Genomic DNA, 23,190 nt, shown 5'->3' on the forward strand with positions numbered 1-23,190 from the left:
GGCTTCTCCCCAAAACCTTTGAACCACTTACTAATCAAGAACTTACCAACCTCTACTTTAAATATACCCGGTGAGTTGGCCTCCACAGATACCAGTGGCAATGAATTCCACAGATTCATTAACCCTTGGCTAAAGAAATTTCTCTCCATCTCTGTTCTAAAGGGATGTCCTTCTATTTTGAGGCTGTACTCTCTCGTCCTAGACTCTTCCACTACTGGTGGAAACATCCACTTCATGTCCCTTCTCTATAAATCTTTCAATATTAGGGATTTTATTAGAGCTCTTTAAGAAAGGAAAGGAATGCACTGCCTGCCTCAGGGCAAGTCATTGCAGGGTCGCTTCACCATCCTTCTCCCACTGTCCAATGAGCTGTTTTCTGAACCTCAGAGTGGACCCAAACCATCAGAAAGCACCCATTAGTACAGAGAGCTTTCTTTGACTTCATTGATTCCAATAACCAGAAGGGACTATGGAACACCGTCCTCAAATTCAGCTGCCACTGGAAATTCAACTCCATCTCACTCCATCCACAGATCTACATTAGAATCAATCCCAGAGAATACCAATGTCAAATAAGGCTATACCATTGGCCTGACACGAACAGTCATTCTCACCCATTCAAAACAATCAAGTTTCTTGCTGGAATACAGATAATTTATGGCATGAATGGAGAAGTGCTCACCCTCTGGGCTGTCTTGCTAGAGCCAAGGTCACCTCAGCCTCAGTAGTTTCAGTATGCAGATGACACTTGTGTATGTGCACTTACAGTTCAGAGTCTGAGCTTGAGCTTCATTGTCAGCTCATTCACTGAACCACATGAGACTGAAGGCCCTACTCCAAATACCCATGAGAAAAGTTTACACCAGGGGTTCCCAACCTGGGCTCCATGGACCCCTTACTTAATGGTATTGGTCCATGGAATAAAGAAGGTTGGGAACCCCTTGTCTACACCATCAGTGATGAATAATGCCTTCTGATGCTAAAGTTTAATGACAAGACTACAGAATAAATCAAGAAATTCTCATATGTTGGGAGCCACTTCTCAAGGCAGACATTGGTGATGAATTTCACCACCATCACCATGCCAGGAGAACTTTTGTCTGATGAAGAAAACAATATCTGAAAATCAAAATCTCAGGACTTGCAGGAAATTCATGGTCTAACAGTAACAGAGCTACAAGCGCTCTTAAATGGATTTGACTCCTGGATTCTCTATAGCAAGGAACTCAAGGGATTGGAAAATTTGCAACATCCTCCCAATCTTTCAGATGGATAAGCAAATCAATGTCAACATCTCTCCTAGGTCAACATTCCCAGAACTAAGAACCAACTCTCGCTCAGATTATGTCATTCACAGATCTGGGCTGTTTGGCACTTGCACATCCAGTCCAGATGAGAGATCTTGACCTTTCAGGTTGACCATTTCCTTCCATAGGCGCTGCCTGACCTGCTGGATTCCTTTTGCTTCAGATTCCAGCATCTGCCACTTCTTGTAACTCAATGTCAATCGCATGCCTGATACCTAGACTTCAGAAACAGACACCCCATTGCGAGCGTTTTCATTACCTAGAAGATGGAAGAAATGATTGAAGAATGTGCTCAAAGCGCCTTGAAAAATTGCAACATCTCACTTACTCTTGGGAATCCCTTGTTTTTGGTTACTCAAAGTGGAGATGGAGATTCAGGATGACACTAAGCATCTCCAGATGAGGTACTAGCAGCACATAGAACCCCAGAGTAAATGGTGGAAGGGAACAAACTGCCCATCTAATTTTGGCCCCATCTTGGAAGAGTCTCTAGTTTCCACATCAATGACTTCACAATCCACAAAACACGATGGAAGCCGAGGAACCACATAAGAAAAGTTGCAGAGGTATGAATACCTCGGAGGTTTGTGAGCCTCGAGAAGAAAGGAAAGAATGAGACTCTGAAGTGATGTCCAAGCAGTGGTAAGGAACTTTCAGGTGGTGGAGTTTCCATCTACCTGCTGCTCTTGTCCTTCTTTATGATAGAGGTTGCAGGTTTGGGAAGTGCAACTGGAGTTGCCAAGATGTGTAATTGTGGTGTATTTTGTAGATGCACCATGTGCTGGTGATGGCAGGAATGTATGTTTAGTGCGCTAGATGGGATGTCAGCCAAAGGGGCTACTTTATCCAGGAGGCTGTTGAGTTTCTTGATAGTTCTTGTGGGAGCTGAGCTCATCCATGCAAAAGGAGACGTGCCTATCGTACTCCTAGCATGTGCTTAGCAGATGGTAAAAAGGTAATGGGTAATAAGGAAGTGTGTCATATGGCACAGAATCTGCTTTTAAAACCATAGTGTTTATGTAGATAGGGTGCCAAAGGCTTTTGCACAATACTGTAGTGATTTTATGTATTGCACTGTACTGCTGACACAAAAACCAAAACAAATTTCATGACTAAGACCATAAGACATAAGAGCAGAATTAGGCCATTTGGCTCATTGAGTCTGCTCCACCATTTCATCATGGCTGATCCATTTTTCCCCTCAGCCCCAATCTCCTGCTTTTTCCTTGTATCCCTCCATGTCCTGACCAATCAGGAATCTATAAACCTCTGCCTTAAATATACATAAAGACTTGATCTCCACAGCTGCCAGATTGGGAAGTAATAATTGTAACCTGGAGACACGCTTGATAATAAGGGCAAGTGCAGGAACAGGGTACTGAGATGGGCCAATAGAGTGAAAATCTTGTCGTTACTGTGACGAAAGGAGTTGAGCCAGGTGTCTGAGTTATAATCATTTGTTGCCTCGTTGGACTTTTCTAAAACACAGTTAACAGTGCCACCTAGTGCTCAACTGGAGTCAGAGACGGTATTAAACAATATTAGTGGATGAGGTCATTATTTTGATTAACACACACAGCAACTTCAGGATTTCATGTAAACAGGGAACCCATAAGTGCTTGTCAATGATCCAACACACCGTCACGTGGTGATTTGATTGGAACCTTCTCACACTGAATCCAGCTGAAATTAGAAGTTGATGAGAACTTAAGCTTTTACTGAAGTTGCTGTTATAAAATTAATCGAATTATATGCTTTGTTACAAATTAGAATGTTGGACAATAATTACTGCTTTACTGTTAAATTGTAATTACTGCTTAAGCAAACTGCCTACCCTAAAAATACATAATTTTAATGTATGTGTAATGTAATTTCCTTACATGAATATTTCAAAATTATAGAATAATATTCACTTTAATCATATGTAAATGTTTTAATCTTTATTTAGTTGCCAGCATAATATTTGACACATACTTAAAAATTACTCTCTGACTTTATACCTCCAAGAATTCCTTAATATGGATAGCAGCTTGGCCCATTGAATTGACACAGCACGCTTCCGGAAAAAGCAAAATTGATGCCTGGGGCTTGCTAGATTATCATGAGCAATGTTCCTGGATTGAGCCCTCACTTCACAGCAGACATTGCTTCACTCTGGGCTAGTAAGAGCTCAGGTACAACTTGATCCGTTTACCAACTTTTGTGCATATGACTCCGTTTTTTTGGGAGATCACTTTGTTTGCACACCCAGCACCAGATGCCCGAAGCAGACACTCTACTCCAAGATCTGCGAGGTTACAAGGAGTGCAGAAGACAAGGTTCAAGGAAGTGTTTAAAGCCTCCTTGGAAGTCTGCAACATCACCTCTGACTCCTGGGAATCCTGGCCTGTGACTGCTCCAGGTGAAGATGAAGCATTCTTGGTGGCACTCTGTGTAGAGACCAGCAGAAGTGTACTCACTCTTCGTCATCTGCCCTGTTAGGCACTTCCTGCCCCAGCTGTGGAAGTCTGCCACTCACACTTTGATCTCATCAGTCATCTCAGAATGCACAGAACTAGAGTGGAATCCAGTCATCCTTCACCATGAAGAGAGAGGGTACGAAGGAGAAGATCATTGAACACCATTTACTCACCTTTGTTTTGATATTTTATTTAAATGGCATATTTTCATAACATGAAAATGAATATTATCAAAGACTGCCCTCCCTATCTACCTCAGAGCATGTAGCTGACATTCCTGCAGCTACATCAGATGCCATAACCTGGCTTTGAAATCTAGTCCTGAGGTAAGCAGAAATTAAAATTAATTCATACTAAGATCAATGATATTAATCTCTATTTTGAACAGAGAAAGAAAGCATCTTAAATTGTGAAACACCTATTGAAGCATGAAGAACTAGAATTTTATGGACACTTAAGTAAGATGAATTCTGCTCCTGGCTGAGCTAAAGCTCTCATTGTCATGAAAACCTTGGAAGAGTTAGATGAAATAATCAGGTCTCTGGTGGAGTGTACGACTTGAAGTGATAATCCCAAATGGGATATGTTGGACCAATAAAGGTGAACATCTGAGCTAGGTAAGTGAGAGATGGAGATGTAAAAGATTAGCTTTACATTCCTTGGATATTGACATACAGTACCGTTCAAATTAGCCCCATGTTGCCATTAGTGTTAACACTTAGATGGCCATTATCATCTCTACCTCAAATAAAACTTTGACTTCATTTTCCTTGCAAACTAATGTCCAATCTCCACATTCTCTTTCCTTTCAATTCCTCGAATGTGTTATTGTCTCTTGATTCCATGAACATCGCTTCCACATTTGAATCTTTCCAATAAGTCTACCAATCATGTCCCAACATTGTAATGGTTCTTACATGATGAGGACTGCAGGAAACTCTCCTCATCCTTCACACTTATTTACAGCCTTAAACATGGTTCATTGTCTCCTTTCCTCTGTTGTTCAGCTAAGTGGGACTGCCTCATCCACTTCTACCGTAAACTGGTTGGAACCAGAGAGCTTCCTGCAATCTCATCTCTTCTCACTCCTTCACCAGTGGACCTGGATCTGTTCTTGACCACAGCTTAGCTCTCATCTGTATATTTCCCCTTGACATATTGAAAAAAACGGGAACAGAATTCATATAACTTCAACTCTCCCAACTTCTTTGTTGTATAGAAGTTTGGTTGATCACGAGCTTGGCAAAATGTTTGCAGACATTTCGGCTCCAGTTGAGAAGCCGTCATCATTACACCACTGAGGGTGTTGTCTCCTCAGAATGTCGGCTTATATGATCCTCTGGGAACCGAATGGATATTGATTAGATGTCATGATCTGGTTGGCTGATTCAAAACAATGTGAACAGTTTAGATTTTGATTACTTCTTCATTGTATCTTACTCACTGTCATCCTACTTGTCCCTGTTCAATATTGAATAAGTAGAAATGTTCCCCACTTAAATACGAAGAAGACAAAAGCTATTAAACGTGCCCTTTCCTTGCACAGATTCCATTGCCTGCTTACTGCTTCCATCCTTCTCTTTAGCCACTGCACTGCATTGTTAATGACCTTGATGTCCTATCTGACCCCAGACTTAGCTTCTAACATATCACAAACTTCTGATTCTATTTCTGTCCTACTGATCATCCTTGTTCCTCTCTGCTGAAGTCCTCAGTTCATGCACTGTTACCACCAGACTCAGCTATTCCAATACTCTACAGACAAACTTCCCGGCATTCATTCTCCATTAATAACCCACTTCACTCAAACCTCTGCCAGCAAGTCCTGTTGTCAGCTCATCTCCTCTGGGCAACAAATGTGTCAGACAAAGGACCACTCAGCCCTATTACATTTCTAAGGTTTTTATGACTTAGCTTACGCACAAGATTTAGGATTTCAGTGTGGATGCCATGTGCTCCTAACATCTTGTTATATTAGAGATGGGAAATGGCCTCTTGACTTCTTGTTGTTCAGGGTGGCAGCAAGGAGGTTTGAACAGGTTATTATGGGATAGGGTCCAGGAGACTAATGTCAAAGATAGAGTCATGGTTGAGGAAGTCTCTAAGAAGTTCAGACTAATGGTTATTGACTCTAGTTCTGCCCTTAATGATTTAAATTTCTTTCTTGGCTCTTGGTGAAGTGGGGATTTTAGTATTTGGACAGTAAATCAGTTACTATCTATCCAAATACTTATATATCCGGTCCCTTAGAATACCTTCCAATAACTTACCCACCATTGATGTCAGTCTCACTGCTCTATAATTTCCCAGCTTATTATTAGAGGTTTTCTTAAACAATGGAACAATATTAACTATCCTCTACTCCTCTGGCACCTCACCCACGGCTAAAGTCTGAAGTGTTGTGGGAGGCTGAAACATCAAGACAGGGTGTTAGAAGAAGGCCTCTTGTACTCGAGCGATCCTCTCTCTCTCTCGCTTTTTGACGGTTAATGAGAGCCTGTGAATCCTTGAGTTGGGGGACTCGCAGAGGCGACACGGAAGAATGTAACATTGGGACAGTGAGCTGCTGGTCTCCCGCTCTCATTGCTGCAGGAGCAATTTCTCTCTCCCTCACTAGTGAGAGAGAGCCTGTCTGAGATAGCGAAGTGTTGGGATGCACTGTAGCTACTGCTTGATGGTGGAGGTTGACAGTCTGGGCCTCTGATGGTGCAAATGGGGATGGGGGAGTGGGAGGGTTGATGGGAGGGTTGATGGGAGGGTGGATGGGAGGGTTGGTGGGAGGGTTGGTGGGAGGGTTGATGGGAGGGTTGATGGGAGGGTTGACAGTCTGGGCCTCTGATGGTGCAAATGGGGACGGGGGAGTGGGAGGGTTGATGGGAGGGTTGATGGGAGGGTGGATGGGAGGGTTGGTGGGAGGGTTGGTGGGAGGGTTGATGGGAGGGTTGATGGGAGGGTGGATGGGAGGGTTGGTGGGAGGGTTGGTGGGAGGGTTGGTGGGAGGGTTGATGGGAGGGTTGATGGGAGGGTGGATGGGAGGGTTGGTGGGAGGGTTGGTGGGAGGGTTGATGGGAGGGTTGATGGGAGGGTTGATGGGAGGGTTGGTGGGAGGGTTGATGGGAGGGTTGACAGTCTGGGTCTCTGATGGTGCAAATGGGGATGGGGGAGTGGGAGGGTTGAAGGGAGGGTTGATGGGAGGGTTGGTGGGAGGGTTGGTGGGAGGGTTGGTGGGAGGGTTGATGGGAGGGTTGGTGGGAGGGTTGGTGGGAAGGTTGATGGGAAGGTTGATGGGAGGGTTGATGGGAGGGTTGGTGGGAGGGTTGGTGGGAGGGTTGATGGGTGGGTGGATGGGAGGGTTGATGGGAGGGTTGGTGGGAGGGTTGATGGGAGGGTTGGTGGGAGGGTTGATGGGTGGGTGGATGGGAGGGTTGGTGGGAGGTTTGGTGGGAGGGTTGATGGGAGGGTTGGTGGGAGGGTTGATGGGAGGGTTGACAGTCTGGGTCTCTGATGGTGCAAATGGGGACGGGGGAGTGGGAGGGTTGATGGGAGGGTGGATGGGAGGGTTGGTGGGAGGTTTGGTGGGAGGGTTGATGGGAGGGTTGGTGGGAGGGTTGATGGGAGGGTTGACAGTCTGGGTCTCTGATGGTGCAAATGGGGACGGGGGAGTGGGAGGGTTGATGGGAGGGTTGATGGGAGGGTTGATGGGAGGGTTGATGGGAGGGTTGGTGGGAGGGTTGATGGGAGGGTTGATGGGAGGGTTGATGGGAGGGTTGGTGGGAGGGTTGATGGGAGGGTTGGTGGGAGGGTTGATGGGAGGGTTGACAGTCTGGGCCTCTGATGGTGCAAATGGGGATGGGGGAGTGGGAGGGTTGAAGGGAGGGTTGATGGGAGGGTTGGTGGGAGGGTTGGTGGGAGGGTTGATGGGAGGGTTGACAGTCTGGGCCTCTGATGGTGCAAATGGGGATGGGAGAGTGGGAGGGTTGATGGGAGTGTTGATGGGAGGGTTGGTGGGAGGGTTGGTGGGAGGGTTGATGGGAGGGTTGGTGGGAGGGTTGGTGGGAGGGTTGATGGGAGGGTTGGTGGGAGGGTTGATGGGAAGGTTGATGGAAGGGTTGGTGGGAGGGTTGATGGGAGGGTTGATGGGAGGGTGGATGGGAGGGTTGATGGGTGGGTGGATGGGAGGGTTGGTGGGAGGGTTGATGGGAGTGTTGATGGGAGGGTTGGTGGGAGGGTTGGTGGGAGGGTTGATGGGAGGGTTGGTGGGAGGGTTGGTGGGAGGGTTGATGGGAGGGTTGGTGGGAGGGTTGATGGGAAGGTTGATGGAAGGGTTGGTGGGAGGGTTGGTGGGAGGGTTGATGGGAGGGTTGGTGGGAGGGTTGATGGGTGGGTGGATGGGAGGGTTGGTGGGAGGGTTGGTGGGAGGGTTGATGGGAGGGTTGGTGGCAGAGTTGATGGGAGGGTTGATGGGTGGGTTGGTGGGAGGGTGGATGGGATGGTTGGTGGGAGGGTTGATGGGAGGGTTGATGGGAGGGTTGATGGGAGGGTTGGTGGGAGGGTTGATGGGAGGATTGGTGGGAGGGTTGATGGAATGGTTGATGGGAGGGTTGATGGGAGGGTTGGTGGGAGGGTTGATGGGAGGGTTGTTGGGAGGGTAGATGGGATGGTTGATGGGAGGGTTGATGGGAGGGTTGGTGGGAGGGTTGATGGTAGGGTTGATGGGAGGGTGGATGGGAGGTTTGGTGGGAGGGTTGGTGGGAGGGTTGATGGGAGGGTTGGTGGGAGGGTTGATGGGAGGGTTGATGGTAGGGTTGGTGGGAGGGTTGATGGGAGGGTTGGTGGGAGGGTTGATGGGAGGGTGGATGGGAGGGTTGGTGGGAGGGTTGGTGGGAGGGTTGGTGGGAAGGTTAATGGGAGGGTTGGTGGGAGGGTTGATGGGAGGTTTGGTGGGAGGGTTGGTGGGAGGGTTGGTGGGAGGGTGGATGGGAGGGTGGATGGGAGGGTGGATGGGAGCGTTGGTGGGAGGGTTGATGGGAGGGTGGATGCGAGGGTTGGTGGGAGGGTTGATGGGAGGGTTGGTGGGAGGGTTGATGGGAGGGTTGGTCGCAGAGTTGATGGGAGGGTTGATGGGAGGGTTGGTGGGAGGGTGGATGGGATGGTTGCTGGGCGGGTTGATGGGAGGGTTGATGGGAGGGTTGGTGGGAGGGTTGATGGGAGGGTTGGTGGGAGGGTTGGTGGGAGGGTTGATGGGAGGGTGGATGGGAGGGTAGATGGGAGGGTTGATGGGAGGGTTGATGGGAGGGTTGCTGGGAGGGTTGGTGGGAAGGTTGGTGGGAGGGTTGGTGGGAGGGTTGGTGGGAGGGTGGATGGGAGGGTTGATGGGAGGGTGGATGGGAGGGTTGTTGGGAGGGTTGATGGGAGGGTGGATGGGAGCGTTGGTGGGAGGGTTGATGGGAGGGTTGGTGGGAGGGTTGATGGGAGGGTGGATGGGAGGGTTGGTGGGAGGGTTGGTGGGAAGGTTGATGGGAGTTGATGGGAGGGTTGATGGGAGGGTTGGTGGGAGGGTTGGTGGGAGGGTTGATGGGAGGATTGGTGGGAGGGTTGATGGAATGGTTGATGGGAGGGTTGATGGGAGGGTTGGTGGGAGGGTTGATGGGAGGGTTGTTGGGAGGGTAGATGGGATGGTTGATGGGAGGGTTGATGGGAGGGTTGGTGGGAGGGTTGATGGTAGGGTTGATGGGAGGGTGGATGGGAGGTTTGGTGGGAGGGTTGGTGGGAGGGTTGATGGGAGGGTTGGTGGGAGGGTTGATGGGAGGGTTGATGGTAGGGTTGGTGGGAGGGTTGATGGGAGGGTTGGTGGGAGGGTTGATGGGAGGGTGGATGGGAGGGTTGGTGGGAGGGTTGGTGGGAGGGTTGGTGGGAAGGTTAATGGGAGGGTTGGTGGGAGGGTTGATGGGAGGTTTGGTGGGAGGGTTGGTGGGAGGGTTGATGGGAGGGTTGATGGGAGTGTGGATGGGAGGGTGGAGGGGAGCGTTGGTGGGAGGGTTGATGGGAGGGTTGATGGGAGGGTGGATGCGAGGGTTGGTGGGAGGGTTGATGGGAGGGTTGGTGGGAGGGTTGATGGGAGGGTTGGTCGCAGAGTTGATGGGAGGGTTGATGGGAGGGTTGGTGGGAGGGTGGATGGGATGGTTGCTGGGAGGGTTGATGGGAGGGTTGATGGGAGGGTTGGTGGGAGGGTTGATGGGAGGGTTGGTGGGAGGGTTGATGGGAGGGTGGATGGGAGGGTGGATGGGAGGGTAGATGGGAGGGTTGATGGGAGGGTTGATGGGAGGGTTGCTGGGAGGGTTGGTGGGAAGGTTGGTGGGAGGGTTGGTGGGAGGGTTGGTGGGAGGGTGGATGGGAGGGTTGATGGGAGGGTGGATGGGAGGGTTGTTGGGAGGGTTGATGGGAGGGTGGATGAGAGGGTTGATGGGAGGGTGGATGGGAGGGTTGGTGGGAGGGTTGATGGGAGGGTGGATGGGAGGGTTGGTGGGAGGGTTGGTGGGAAGGTTGATGGGAGTTGATGGGAGGGTTGATGGGAGGGTTGGTGGGAGGGTTGGTGGGAGGGTTGATGGGAGGGTTGGTGGCAGAGTTGATGGGAGGGTTGATGGGAGGGTTGGTGGGAGGGTGGATGGGATGGTTGCTGGGAGGGTTGATGGGAGGGTTGATGGGAGGGTTGGTGGGAGGGTTGGTGGGAGGGTTGATGGGAGGGTTGGTGGGAGGGTTGATGGGAGGGTTGGTGGGAGGGTGGATGGGAGCGTTGGTGGGTGGGTTGATGGGAGGGTTGGTGGGAGGGTTGATGGGAGGGTTGATGGGAGGGTTGGTGGGAGGGTTGATGGGAGGGTTGGTGGGAGGGTGGATGGGAGCGTTGGTGGGTGGGTTGATGGGAGGGTTGATGGGAGGGTTGATGGGAGGGTAGATGGGAGGGTTGATGGGAGGGTTGATGGGAGGGTTGGTGGGAGGGTTGATGGGAGGGTTGATGGGAGGGTTGATGGGAGGGTGGATGGGAGGGTTGATGGGAGGGTGGATGGGAGCGTTGGTGGGAGGGTTGATGGGAGGGTGGATGGGAGGGTTGTTGGGAGGGTTGGTGGGAGGGTTGATGGGAGGGTTGGCGGGAGGGTTGGCGGTAGGGTTGGCTGGAAGGTTGGTGGGAGGGTTGGTGGGAGGGTTGATGGGAGGGTTGGTGGGAAGGTTGGTGGGAGGGTTGGTGGGAGGGTTGATGGGAGGGTTGGTGGGAGGGTGGATGGGAGGGTTGATGGGAGGGTGGATGGGAGCGTTGGTGGGAGGGTTGTTGGGAGGGTTGATGGGAGGGTTGGTGGGAGGGTGGATGCGAGGTTTGGTGGGAGGGTTGATGGGAGGTTTGGTGGGAGGGTTGATGGGAGGGTTGGTGGGAGGGTTGATGGGAGGGTTGACAGTCTGGGCCTCTGATGGTGCAAATGGGGACGGGGGAGTGGGAGGGTTGATGGGAGGGTTGGTGGGAGGGTTGATGGGAGGGTTGATGGGAGGGTTGGTGGGAGGGTTGATGGGAGGGTTGATGGGAGGGTTGGTGGGAGGGTTGGTGGGAGGTTTGATGGGAGGGTTGGTGGCAGGGTTGATGGGAGGGGTGATGGGAGGGTTGGTGGGAGGGGTGATGGGAGTGTTGGTGGGAGGGTTGGTGGGAGGGTTGATGGGAGTGTTGGTGGCAGGGTTGATGGGAGGGTTGATGGGAGGGTTGGTGGGAGGGTGGATGGGATGGTTGGTGGGAGGGTTGGTGGGAGGGTTCGTGGGAGGGTTGATGGGAGGGTTGGTGGGAGGGTGGATGGGAAGGTTGGTGGGAGGGTTGGTGGGAGGGTTGATGGGAGGGTTGGTGGGAGGGTGGATGGGAGGGTTGGTGGGAGGGTTGATGGGAGGGTTGACAGTCTGGGCCTCTGATGGTGCAAATGGGGACAGGGGAGTGGGAGGGTTGATGCTTTTCCTGCTACTTGTGTGTGGGAGCGAGAGGGGAGCTTTGAGGTCTGCAGTTTCTGTCATTCATTCTTTGGGTTTTTTCTGTTTTGTGGATGTCTGCAAAGAGTAGAAATTTCAGGTTCTCTGATACATTCTCTGATATGAAACAGAACCATTAAACCATTGAAATAACTCTGCTCAGGCCCCTGCAGTTTTGGCATTAACCTTCCACAGGGTCTGAGGGAACACTTTGTCAGGTTCTGTGGATTTATCCACCCTAATTTGCCTCTGTAATCTGTATATGGTCCATGATCTCACTGTTGCTTTACCTCGATTCTATTGTCTCTGTGTCCATCTCTTGAGTAAATGCAGATTCAAAATATCGACCTCCTTTGACTGCATGCATAGATGTGATCATCCAGAGGACTGATTTTGTCCCTCGCTGTCCTTTTGTTCATTATAAGCCCCTGGGATTCTCCTTCACATTTTCTGCAAGAACAACTTCATATCTTTCAGCCTTCCTGATTTACTTCTGAAGTATTCTCTTCCAAGTCTTAAATTCCTCAAGAACCTCATTTGCTCATTCCTGTCTATACCTGCTATGCACCTCTTTCTTCTTCTTAACCATGGCGTCAATATCACTTGAAAACTAAGGTTCCATAAACCTGTTATCCTTGCCTTTTATTCTGACAGGAACATACAAACTCAGTGCTCTCAAAATTGCACTTTTGAAGGACTCCCACTTACCATGTACACTTTGCCAGAAAACAACCTGCCCTAATCCACACTTGATACCAACAAATTAGGCCTTTCTCCAATTTAGAATCTCAGCCCAAACACCAGATTTATCCTTCTCCATAATTACGTTGAAACTAATGGCATTATGGTCACTGGATGCAAAGTGTTCCCCTACACAAATTTCTGTCACCTGCCCTGTCTCATTCCCTAATAGGAGATCTAGTATTGCACGCTCTAGTTGGGACTGATTAAGGGATATTTCCTAAACACAGTTGACAAACTCTATCCTATCCAGCTCTTTTACAGTATGGGAGTCCCAGTAAATATGGGGAAGGTTAAAGTCACCTACTCTCATAACCTTATGTTTCTTGCAGCAGTCTGATCTCTCTAAAAATTTGCTCTCCTACATCCCGTGGACTGTTAGGTAGTCTATAATATAATCCCATTAATGTGGTCATCCCTTTCTTATTCTTCAGTTCCAGCCAAATAGTCCCAGTAGACGAGCCTTCACACCGTGACTAATCAAGAATCTATGAACCTCTGCATTAAATACACATAAAAAAGCTCTTTGCCTCCTGCCAATCAGCCACTGCTTTATCCATGTTAGAATCTTTCCTGTAATACCACAGAATTCCAGCTTGTTAAGCAGCCTCATGTGTGGCTCGTCAAAGGCCTTCTGAAAATCCAACTTCAGGTGCAAACTGTCCCATTTGTACAGGTCCCGCCTTCCCTGTAGGAGAGCCCAATGATCCAAAAATCATATGCCCTCCCTCCTACACCAACTCCTTAGCCACGTATTAAACCGTATAATTTTCCTAGTTCTGGCCTCACCCGCACGTGGCATGGGAAGCAATCCTGAGATCACAATGCTGAAGGTCCTGCCCTTTAACTTAGCACCTAAATCCCTGAACTTGCCATGCAGAACCTCGTCACTTGTCCTACTCATGTTATTGGTACCTACAGGGACCATGATCTCTGGTGCTTCACCCTCCCCTTAAGAATACCGAGGACTTGGTCTGAGATATCCCGGACCCTGGCACCCGGGAGGCAACATACCATCCGGGAATCTTGTTCCTGTCCATTCCCCTATCTAACGAATCCCTATCACCACAGTGCCTCTTCTTTCCCCTTCCCTTCTGAGTTGTAGAGCCAGGCGCAGTGCCAGAGGCCAGACCACTGTGGCTTTCCTCTGTTAGGTCAAACCCCTCCAACAGTATCCAAAGTGACATACCTGTTGTTGAGGGGGGTTGGCCAAAGGGGTGCTCTGCACTGACTATTTAACACCTTTCCCCTTCCTGACTGTCATCCAGTTTCCTATGTGCCATACCTTGGGAGTAACTACATCTCTATATGTCCTACCTATCAGCCTCCCAAATGATCTGGAGTTCACCCAGTTCCAGTTCCAACTCCTTAACGCAGATTGTTAGTAGCTGCAGCTGGATGCACTTCTCACAGTTGTAGTAATCAGGGACACTGGAGATCTCCCAGCCTTCCCAGATCCTGCCTGGCGTCTCTACTGCATCCCCTATCACTACAGCTCGCCTCTTCTCCCTCCCGCCCTTCTGAGCTAGAAAACCAGAGAATCTGACCACTGTGGCTGTCCTCTGCTAGGTTGTCCCACCACCCCCCCCCCCCCACCATCTGTATCCAAACTGGTATACCTGTACCTGTTATTGAGGGGGACAGTTAATGTGACCTGCTCCTTGGTGTAATTACTTCCCTATCGATCAGCCTCAGCCTCCCGAATGATCTGGAGTTCATCCAGCTCCAGCTCCAATTCCTTAACAGGTTCTGAAAAAAGCTACAGCTGAATGCACTTCTTACAGCTGTAGTCATCTGAGATGCTGGAGGTCTCATTGCCTTCCCATAATCCTCTGTCATCCCTGGAGCCTTTTATCTACATTCTGGAGGTGTGTTTTCGGCCCAACTGAGTGATCTGGCACTTTGCTGTCTCCGAGGGAGTTTGGTAGGATTTCGAGTGAAGTTTACAGCCTCAAGGCCAAGAAGCCTGGAGATGGGGCATGAACCCATCATCGACTCTATTCTTCACTGATCTTGCTGATTAAAGTGTTGAAGATTGAAATCATCAAGGTGAGAGCAGAAGACAAGTGTCCAGCCTCTCGCTCACTGCTGTGGAGAAAGGTGTCTGCACGTGATGCTCTCTCTCCCTCTCGCCCACTACTCCCGGAGGAAGGTCCCTGCATTCTCTCTGTCCCTGAGTCCTGGCTCTGGGGCAAGGTTTAGTTGACACAGTTTGAGGATTTGACTCTGTCGTTCACATCATGGTCTCTGGCTGCTCCTTTTCTCGTTGCTTTTTTGTGTGTTTGGTCGGGCAGCCTGCAGATAATGAAAGACACAGCACTGAGCTGTACTGAATATTGTTGGAGCCCTTCAATGACTTTCTGGGTTAGTGTTTTATATTCTGTTTTTCAGTCATTTTTTTGCCCTTTGCTTGATTTGTTTCTTTTTACTTGCACACTGGGGGTTTGAATGTTTTTCTTTGAAAGAGTTCCATGGTTTTCTTTGTTTCATGGCTGTCTGTGGGAAGATGTATATACTGCATATATACTTTGATATCAAATGTACTTTGAGTCTCTGAACATGACTTCTTGATTTTATATTCAATGGCAAGTTGATGATGGAATAAAAAAGACTCTTTTCACAGGTGCTAGTAATGGTGGACCTTAGAACAGCACAAGCTGTGGACATTGTACAGTTCTTGTAGACTCTGAGTCTCTGGTTCATAACGTTGTCCATCCAGAAACAGGCCCCTTGGCCTATCATATCCATCCTGCTACACTAATCCCACTTACACACTTTACTTCCATTACCCTCTATGCCTTGGGGGATTCAGGTACTTATCTTTATGCTTACTAAATGATGTGCGATTAATTGCCTCCAACATCTATTCTGCTGGCACAGTCCAGACTCCTACCATCGTTTTGAGTGAAGACAATCCCCCTCAGATCTCCTCTAAGCCTCCTACCTTTCACCTTCAAACTATAACCTCTTGTCTTGGATCTTCACTGCCTACCTTGTCATAATCACCAAAAAAAGATCTCAGCCGATCCAATCTCTCCTCATAAATGTGGAGTATGATGCGGAAGGCAGCAAATGATTTTTAATTGGTTTTGAATACGGATAATATGCATTCTATTTAGCTTATCAAAAAGCATTCATATGGTAATAATTAATGTGTTAAGGACATGTTAAACAGATTGGTTAAAGGTTGTTGCTATAGTGATTTGTGGGAACTTCATTAACCACAGTGATCGGAAAAGAGGGGAAAAAAACAGCAATTATGAAAAGAATGGGTGTAGATTGGTGACCAGATTGCTTTCTTGTGATTTCTGTCCTGGAGGACATTTTCCTTCAATGGTTAAATTAAAGAAGTCCACTCCCTACGTGCCTCTCTTGTCCATTCGTCTCTCCCTCCGGCACTTACCTTTGCCAGTGGAACAAGTGTTACACCTTTCCATATACCTCCTCCCTCACCACCATTCAGGGCCCTAAACAGTCCTTCCAAGTGAGGCAACACTTCACCTGTGAGTCTGTTGGGGTCATCTACTGTGTTCAGTGCTCCTGGTGCGGCTTCTTGTACATCGGTGAGACCCGACATAGATTAGGAGACTGCTTCGCCAAGCACCTTTGCTCCATCCGTCAGAACAAGCAAGATCTCCCAGCGGCAATTACAACACGGAAACAGGCCATCTCGGCCCTTCTAGTCTGTGCCGAATGCTTACTCTCACCTAGTCCCACTGACCCGCACTCAGCCCATAACCCTTCATTCCTTTCCTGTACATATGCCTATCCAATTTTTTTTAAAGTGACAATATCAAACCTGCCTCGACCACTTCTACTGGAAGCTCATTCCACACAGCTACCACTCTGAGTAAAGAAGTTCTCCCTCGTGTTACCCCTAACCTTTCACCCTCTAAATCTCAACTCAAGTCCTCGTTTGAATCTCCCCTACTCTCAATGGAAAAAGCCTATTCACGTCAACTCTATCTATCCCCCTCATAATTTTAAATATCTCTATCAAGTCCCCCCTCAACCTTCTATGCTCCAAAGAATAAAGACCTAACTTGTTCAACCTTTCTCTGTAACTTAGGAGCTGAAACCCAGATAACATTCTAGTAAATCTCCTCCAAAGTGTATCACTTCACACAAGTGATAGCTCCTGCTATAGTGAACACTATAGCTTCTGTTTACCGTGGAACCAAAATTATCTTTGATTATACTGAACTGATTTAATTTGATCAAAAAAATTGAAGGTAACACTCTACATTATATCACGAGATGATAGATCTCAAATAACCTCGCACCTGTTCAGTATAAGACTAAAGTGAACTCTTGGAATATGCTCGACTCTCCATAGGGCTGTAAATCATAGGAGTAGAATTACAGTAGGTCACTTGACCCATTGAGTCTGCTCTGCCATCCCATCATGGCTGATTTATTATCTCTCTCAACCCCATTCTCCTGTTTTCTCCCCATAAACTTTAGCACTCTTATTAATCAAGAGCCTAACAACCTCCCTTTAAATATACCCAGTGATTTGGCCTCCACAGCTGTTATCTCTGCCCTAAAGGCACGTACATGTAATCTGAGGCTGTGCCTTCTGATCCTAGACTCCCCCACTTTTGAAAACATCCTCTCTAGCTCACCCTGTCTAGATCATTCAATATTCAATAGGTTTCAGTGATATCCCGTCTCATTCTTCTGAACACCAGTTAGTACAGAATGATTCTCAGTCTCAGAAGGATTTTTACATTCCTAGGAAACGTCCATGTCGGTGCAAAACAAAAGATAGTTATCAATTGGAGAATAGATGCTCTGATAGGCAGTGATTTTTTTAAAACACTGAGCTAACAGCATCACCTGCCGCCTCAGAACTTCTTCACAAACAAGAGAAAATCTGCAGAAGCTGGAAATCCGAGCAATGCACAAAAAATGCTGGAAGAACTCAGCAGACCTGACAGCATCTATGGAAAAAAGTACAGTCAATGTTTCTGGCTGAAACCCTTCGACAGGACTGGTGAAAAAAAAGCTGAGGAGTAGATTTAAAAAGTGGGGGGAGGAGAGAGAGAAACATCAGATGATAGGTGAAACCTGGAGGGGGAGGGATGAAGTAAAGAGCTGGGAAGCTGATTGGTGAAGGAGACAGAAGCACCAGAGGGAGGCGATGGGCGGGCATGGAGATAAAGTGAGAGAGGGAAAAGGAGATGGGAACTGAAGAATGAAGATGAAGGAGGTGGTTGCTGGTGAGGTTAGTGATGGGCCACACACTCTACCAAAGGTGTTTGACAGGACAGGGAGATAGTGATTTGGGAGATTTATGTTCCTTCTACCATTTATGCTCAGCTTCTGTTTTACTTGACAAATTAATCAAGAATTCTTGTTGCAATCCTTGAAGCTGCTTCTCCACTTTGAGTGGTTATGCACCAAGGATTTCTACAATTTGGTAGGGATGTGATGCATCTTTAGGAAGGCTTTGAATTATTCATAGACCTTTCCCTCTGTCAACTGGGTAATTCACTGGCACATTAAGATGCTTGTTTTTGGTAGTTGGGTACGTGACAATATGACCTACCATCTGCACTCAGGACTTCTGTGGCAGTGATGGTGGCTGGGAGAAAATGCTGATGTCGATTTGTCTGTCATGCCAGTGGATATGTAGGATTTTGTGGAGACATCAGTGGGGAAGATATCACCAATGTTTTGAGGTAACTAAAGTAGATTATCCAGGGATTGCTGCTCCCTGGTAGCCTATGATGTTTGTGCTAGGTTTCAGCTCCTTCTATTTAAACACATGCTGTAGCTATCATCCAGGTTTCAGAAGCCTACAAGAGGAAGGACCATTGAATTTTTGATAGGTCAGAAGGCTCATCTGTCGGTTGCAGAGAAAGTTATCACAAGAGACCACCCCAAACTCCTCCACTGAGCTAAGAGTTGGCCTGGGAATCATAATACAAATTCCATCTACAGGAGAGGCATGGTAAATGTGATCTCAACTAATGCATAATGCAGGGCACAGTCCCAGTTACTATATTGGTATTGGTTTGTTATTGTCACATCTACCAAAATACAGTAAAAACTGTCTTACATACTGTTTATACAGATCAAATCATTACACAGTGCATTGAACTAGAATAAGGTAAAACAATAACAGAATGCAGAATAAAGTGTAAAAGTTACTGATAAAGTGCTGTACAGGTCAACAATAAAGTGCAAGATCATAACAAGGTGGATTGTGAGGCCAAGAATCCATTTTATTGTACAAGTGTAACCCCTGGGTCGCCTCAGGCATCACTCAAACTCGTTCTAGTCTAGGGGGAGCAGCCTTCGGCCGCGCCAAACTGGGTAATCAGCTGGTGTGGATGCTGTGTGATGTCCCCGCCTCGCCCAAAAAACAGACAGTACACCTTATGCGATTAAATGAGTACAATTTATAAAGATTACTGTAACTAAGCAATTACTAACGATACAGTATATATGAATAAGAGAAAAAAAAGAAAAGGCGCCCAACTTATCAAAGTCCAAACCACTTCGTGCACAACCGTTGGAGCTCAATTACTGAAGTCTTCTGGCCACCATTCGATCCCCTCCGACTTCCTCGACCCGCCTCCTGGGACCCCCACGGTGGTCGACCAGATGCTCCACACTCCTCTGTCTCCATCTTCTCTCATCACCGAAAACCTTGGGCCGGGGACCGTCGCCCAGCTTCCAGCATCCCGTCCTCTCTCTCTCACTCCATCGCGCCAACTCCCCAAAATCCCCGCCAACAATCAGTTTACAGTCCCAAACAAGTTTCCAGCACTTATCATAACAAAGACGCTAGCATTCCTACTATTAACACAGGCGCCAGCATTCCTACTTTTAACAAAACAAAGACGCCATTTTGATTACATACACAGTAACAAAAACCCCCCCCCCCCCCCGTTACACAAGAGATCCATTCAAGAGTCTGATGACAGTGAGCTAGAAGTTGCCCTTGAACCTGGTGATACATGCTTTCAGACTTTTGTATCTTCTGTCCGATAGGAGAGGGGAGACGTGAGAACTTGGTGGGCAGATGGTGGCTTTGATTATGTTGGCTCCTTTACCGAGGCAGCAAAAAGTATAGACAGAGACAACAGACACGAGGCTGGTACCTGTAATTTTCTGAGCTATATCCACAGCTCTTTGCAATTTTTTGTGGCTGTGTGCAGAACAGTTGCCTTACCAAGCCATTGTGCATCCAAATGGTGCAGTGCATTGATAAAAATTGGTAAGAGGTACTAAGAAGTCTTCTTTGATTTCACAAAGCCTTTTAATTCCATCTATCTGGAGGAACATCCTCCTCAAATTCATCTCCAATGGATGTATAATGGAACCATTCTCAGGAAAACCCACACCAAACAAGGGCTGGGTCACTTGCACCAAATATTATTCTCGAACTTTCTCACTGCAACATTGAACTTCACTTAAAAAATCTTCCTGTGGTGTGAGCTAATCTTCAGAACTCATAATGCATGTCAGAGTGAGGCCCTACTAATTGCCTATTAGTGAAGCATTTAGCCAGTAGTTTTGGGATGGCAAGTGGCATGAAGAGGGCTGCAGAAAAGCCATGAGGAAAAGGATAGCCTGGGTGTCAGCTTCCCAGAGAGGCTGTGTAAGTTCTAGCAAAGCAGATTCTCATAAGGACTATAAAAGGGCTGCCTTACTAAGGTGGCAGAAATGCTTGTAACATTTGTTAATTTGCTACAATGCTAATGTACAAAGCTGTGTGACTCACTAAATCCACCAGGGCCCATATTTTCCAGCATGGAAATGGTGGCCAACACCTTCACAAAACTAGCTGACCCAACATCATACAGCTGCGTCCTGGCTTCCATTAAGCAGAAGGAGAAATGAGACATGATAAAAGTATATTCTCATGAGATGATGGCATTTCACCATTCAGAGCATTTGAGGAACAAAAACACTAGGCACAATTTCTTAGGTAGCCTTTCAAACCATCTTGTCTGTGCAAGCTCTTTGACAGAGCTATTCAAGTTGGTCTTACACTCCAGTATTTTTCCTCAAGAGCCTTGCAAATTAATTCACTTCAATCACTGTGCTGAATTATCTTCTGAAAAGGTTCTATGTAATCTGATTCCACCACACTCAGGAAGTATATTCCAGATCTTAAATTTGAAAGACAATATTTTTTTCAACAATTTACTCTTTCTTTTGCTAATCACCTTGAATCACCAACTCTAATTTACTAACCCAATTATCAGAGAAAATACACTTATTGTAACTGAAAGATGTGCATTTACTTTACAGTTTATTATGAAAAGTACAGACAATTATGTGCAAACAGAAAACCACAAAGTGAAGATTGTTTGTAATCAATGTCAGAAACAATCTCAAACACAATTTCATTTTGAGGATAGTTAAATATAGACGGCAATTAATGTTTTTCTATTAATACCAAGATCAGCTCTTACAAGTAGTGCTTCATAAATACAGATTATTTACAAACTACCTTCTGGATACCAAAAAATTAATGCAAAAACAGAACTCAATCCACCACTTTGTAACATTATTTGGAGGTGGTTCAGGGGAATATTTTTAGAACCACTGAAATTGTTTTACTCGTGAAACTTTATAATAAAGTACATAAGATGGACAGTAATTGCTGAAAAGCAGTTTGTTGATCTGCAGTAAACTGTGTCCATACTACACAAAGATCAATAGAGCTGTTGATGTTATGCAGCAATGCTAGAATTCTTGATCTATCAATTTTGCAATTGTATTCAGTTGAATATTTGAAGTTCCTTCATATATTGAACCTGAAAAAGGACAAGAAATAAAATTTCCATTGAATTTGCAAATGGAAAAATAAGTCCAAAAGCTCAAGACAAAATAGGTTTATTTTAGATATTGCAGCTTGTCTTACTGACAAACCAAACATGTGAACTAGCCATCCATGGATCCCACCCGACCAGATACTGTGTGCTGGATTAGTGGACGATCGCACAATGCAGGAGTTGGTGAGGATTCAATGATAAGTTGGAGCAGGTAGCAAAATAAAGAGTTTGTCATCTGGAATGTCCCTGACAGCCTTTAATGTGGGCTGAAGCCACAGTAGCATCTTTTGCATCCCTAGGAGGATTCTCTTTTAAAAACTGTTTTAAGTTTTGGTATTTAGAGATATTTAAATACTACAAAATAAAAAGTAAATTTAAACATTAAAGTTGAGAGATGATGATTTAAATACAAAAATATATAAAATAAAGCTGAAATGAACCATGAAGGTGTGATGCTGATCCTCAAGCTTACGTTATTCTTTGCAGAGCCCAAAGACATCAGGCTGGGAGTGAGATGGAAAATTAAGGAGGGAGGTAACCAGACAATCAGAGTTACTCTTGTGACCACACAGGGGCGGCATGGTAATGTAGTGGTTAGCATCACGCTTTCCAGTGCCAGTGACCCAAGTTTGATTCCCACCGCAGCTTATAAGGAGTTTGTATGTTCTGCCAATGACATTATGGGTTTCTTCCAGGTGCTCCAGCTTTCTCCCCCATCCAAGGGTTGGTCATTGTAAATTGTGACTAGGCTAGGGTTAAATTAGGGCTTGCTGGGTAGCATGGCTCAAAGACACAGAAGAGGATAAATGGAGAGATGATAAATGGATAGATAATAAAACTACAAAATATTCAGCCAGTCTGTGTCTGGTTCTTCAACATAGATAACACCATATTACGAGCATCAAATGCAATACACAAAATACTTCACAAGAGATTTTATGCAGTGATTAACAGCAGAGAAATTAGTTACCACTTTGAAAGTCATGCTACAATTAAGCCTTGATCCCGCTAAGTGAAATCATGAAAAGTAGTTTTTCTTTACCTATTTTACAATCTCGATAGTATTTTTCTATGGGATAATCTTTGGTAAAGCCAACTCCTCCCATCCATTCAATACACTTGGCAGAAGTCTTGGCTGCAATCTATAATAGATAAATAGTCTTGTCATTAATATACAGTATGTTCCTATTCATTCGCTCATCCAAAGAAAACAAATACTGAACATGCTTCTCTATAAAATGAGTAAGCAGGCCATTATCAGGCACTCCGTAGTGGTACTCCAGAATAATCCTTGTGTTTCTGTTTTCTTTTCTAACTGCCCCTAATGAGAAATATGCAACCCTTTTCCAAACATGTCTAAAAGACCCAAAGCTGGACAGTCGCTCTTGCTGCTTAAAATTTGCATTTTAAAATTTACTGAAGGAAATAGCGTGTTTGATTCAACTCTTAAAATAATCAAATATATTTCAACCTCTCTTAACCTTCAAACGATTTGCCCGTTCCACGTTTTATTTTACCTCAGAAGTGTAGTACTTTGCCATACATGCTTCTTTAATAAAGGGTCTCCCTGCCTCTTTCAATCGAGCAGCGTTGTATGTAAGCAATCGTGCAGCTTCCAGCTGGGTAGCAATCTCAGAAATCTGATGCTGCATGCCCTGTATCAATAAGGGTGGAATGAATTTAAGTAGTTGAAGTGGAATTCAAAAAGTACTATTGTTAACTGAACCACTACACCCAAGCATAATTCAACATTTTGAAACTAGACAACGCACACAAAATGCTGGAGGAACTCAGCAGGCCAGGCAGCATCTATGGAAAAGAGTATAGTCAATGTTTCGGGCTGAGAGCCTTCAGCAGGAATGGGAATCAAAATCCTGCTGTGTGTGTTTC

The 23,190-nt window shown here is 46.6% G+C and overlaps 1 protein-coding gene across 2 annotated transcripts in view; it reads right to left on the reverse strand.

Moving 5' to 3' along the window:
• Positions 1-20,738: 20,738 nt before the first annotated feature.
• Positions 20,739-23,190, reverse strand: part of acadsb (acyl-CoA dehydrogenase short/branched chain) — a 33,044-nt gene continuing 30,592 nt past the window's right edge. For both annotated transcript variants that reach the window (XM_073027641.1, XM_073027642.1), the window contains 3 exons: positions 22,818-22,955; positions 22,343-22,442; positions 20,739-21,282 (listed from right to left, as the gene is read on the reverse strand). In XM_073027641.1, coding sequence (XP_072883742.1) covers positions 21,212-21,282; positions 22,343-22,442; positions 22,818-22,955 — 309 coding nt within the window. In that variant the 3' untranslated portion in view covers positions 20,739-21,211. The remainder of the gene's footprint in view (positions 21,283-22,342; positions 22,443-22,817; positions 22,956-23,190) is intronic.

Source organism: Hemitrygon akajei, chromosome 23, assembly GCF_048418815.1.
Source record: "Hemitrygon akajei chromosome 23, sHemAka1.3, whole genome shotgun sequence".
Classification (NCBI taxonomy): domain Eukaryota; kingdom Metazoa; phylum Chordata; class Chondrichthyes; order Myliobatiformes; family Dasyatidae; genus Hemitrygon; species Hemitrygon akajei.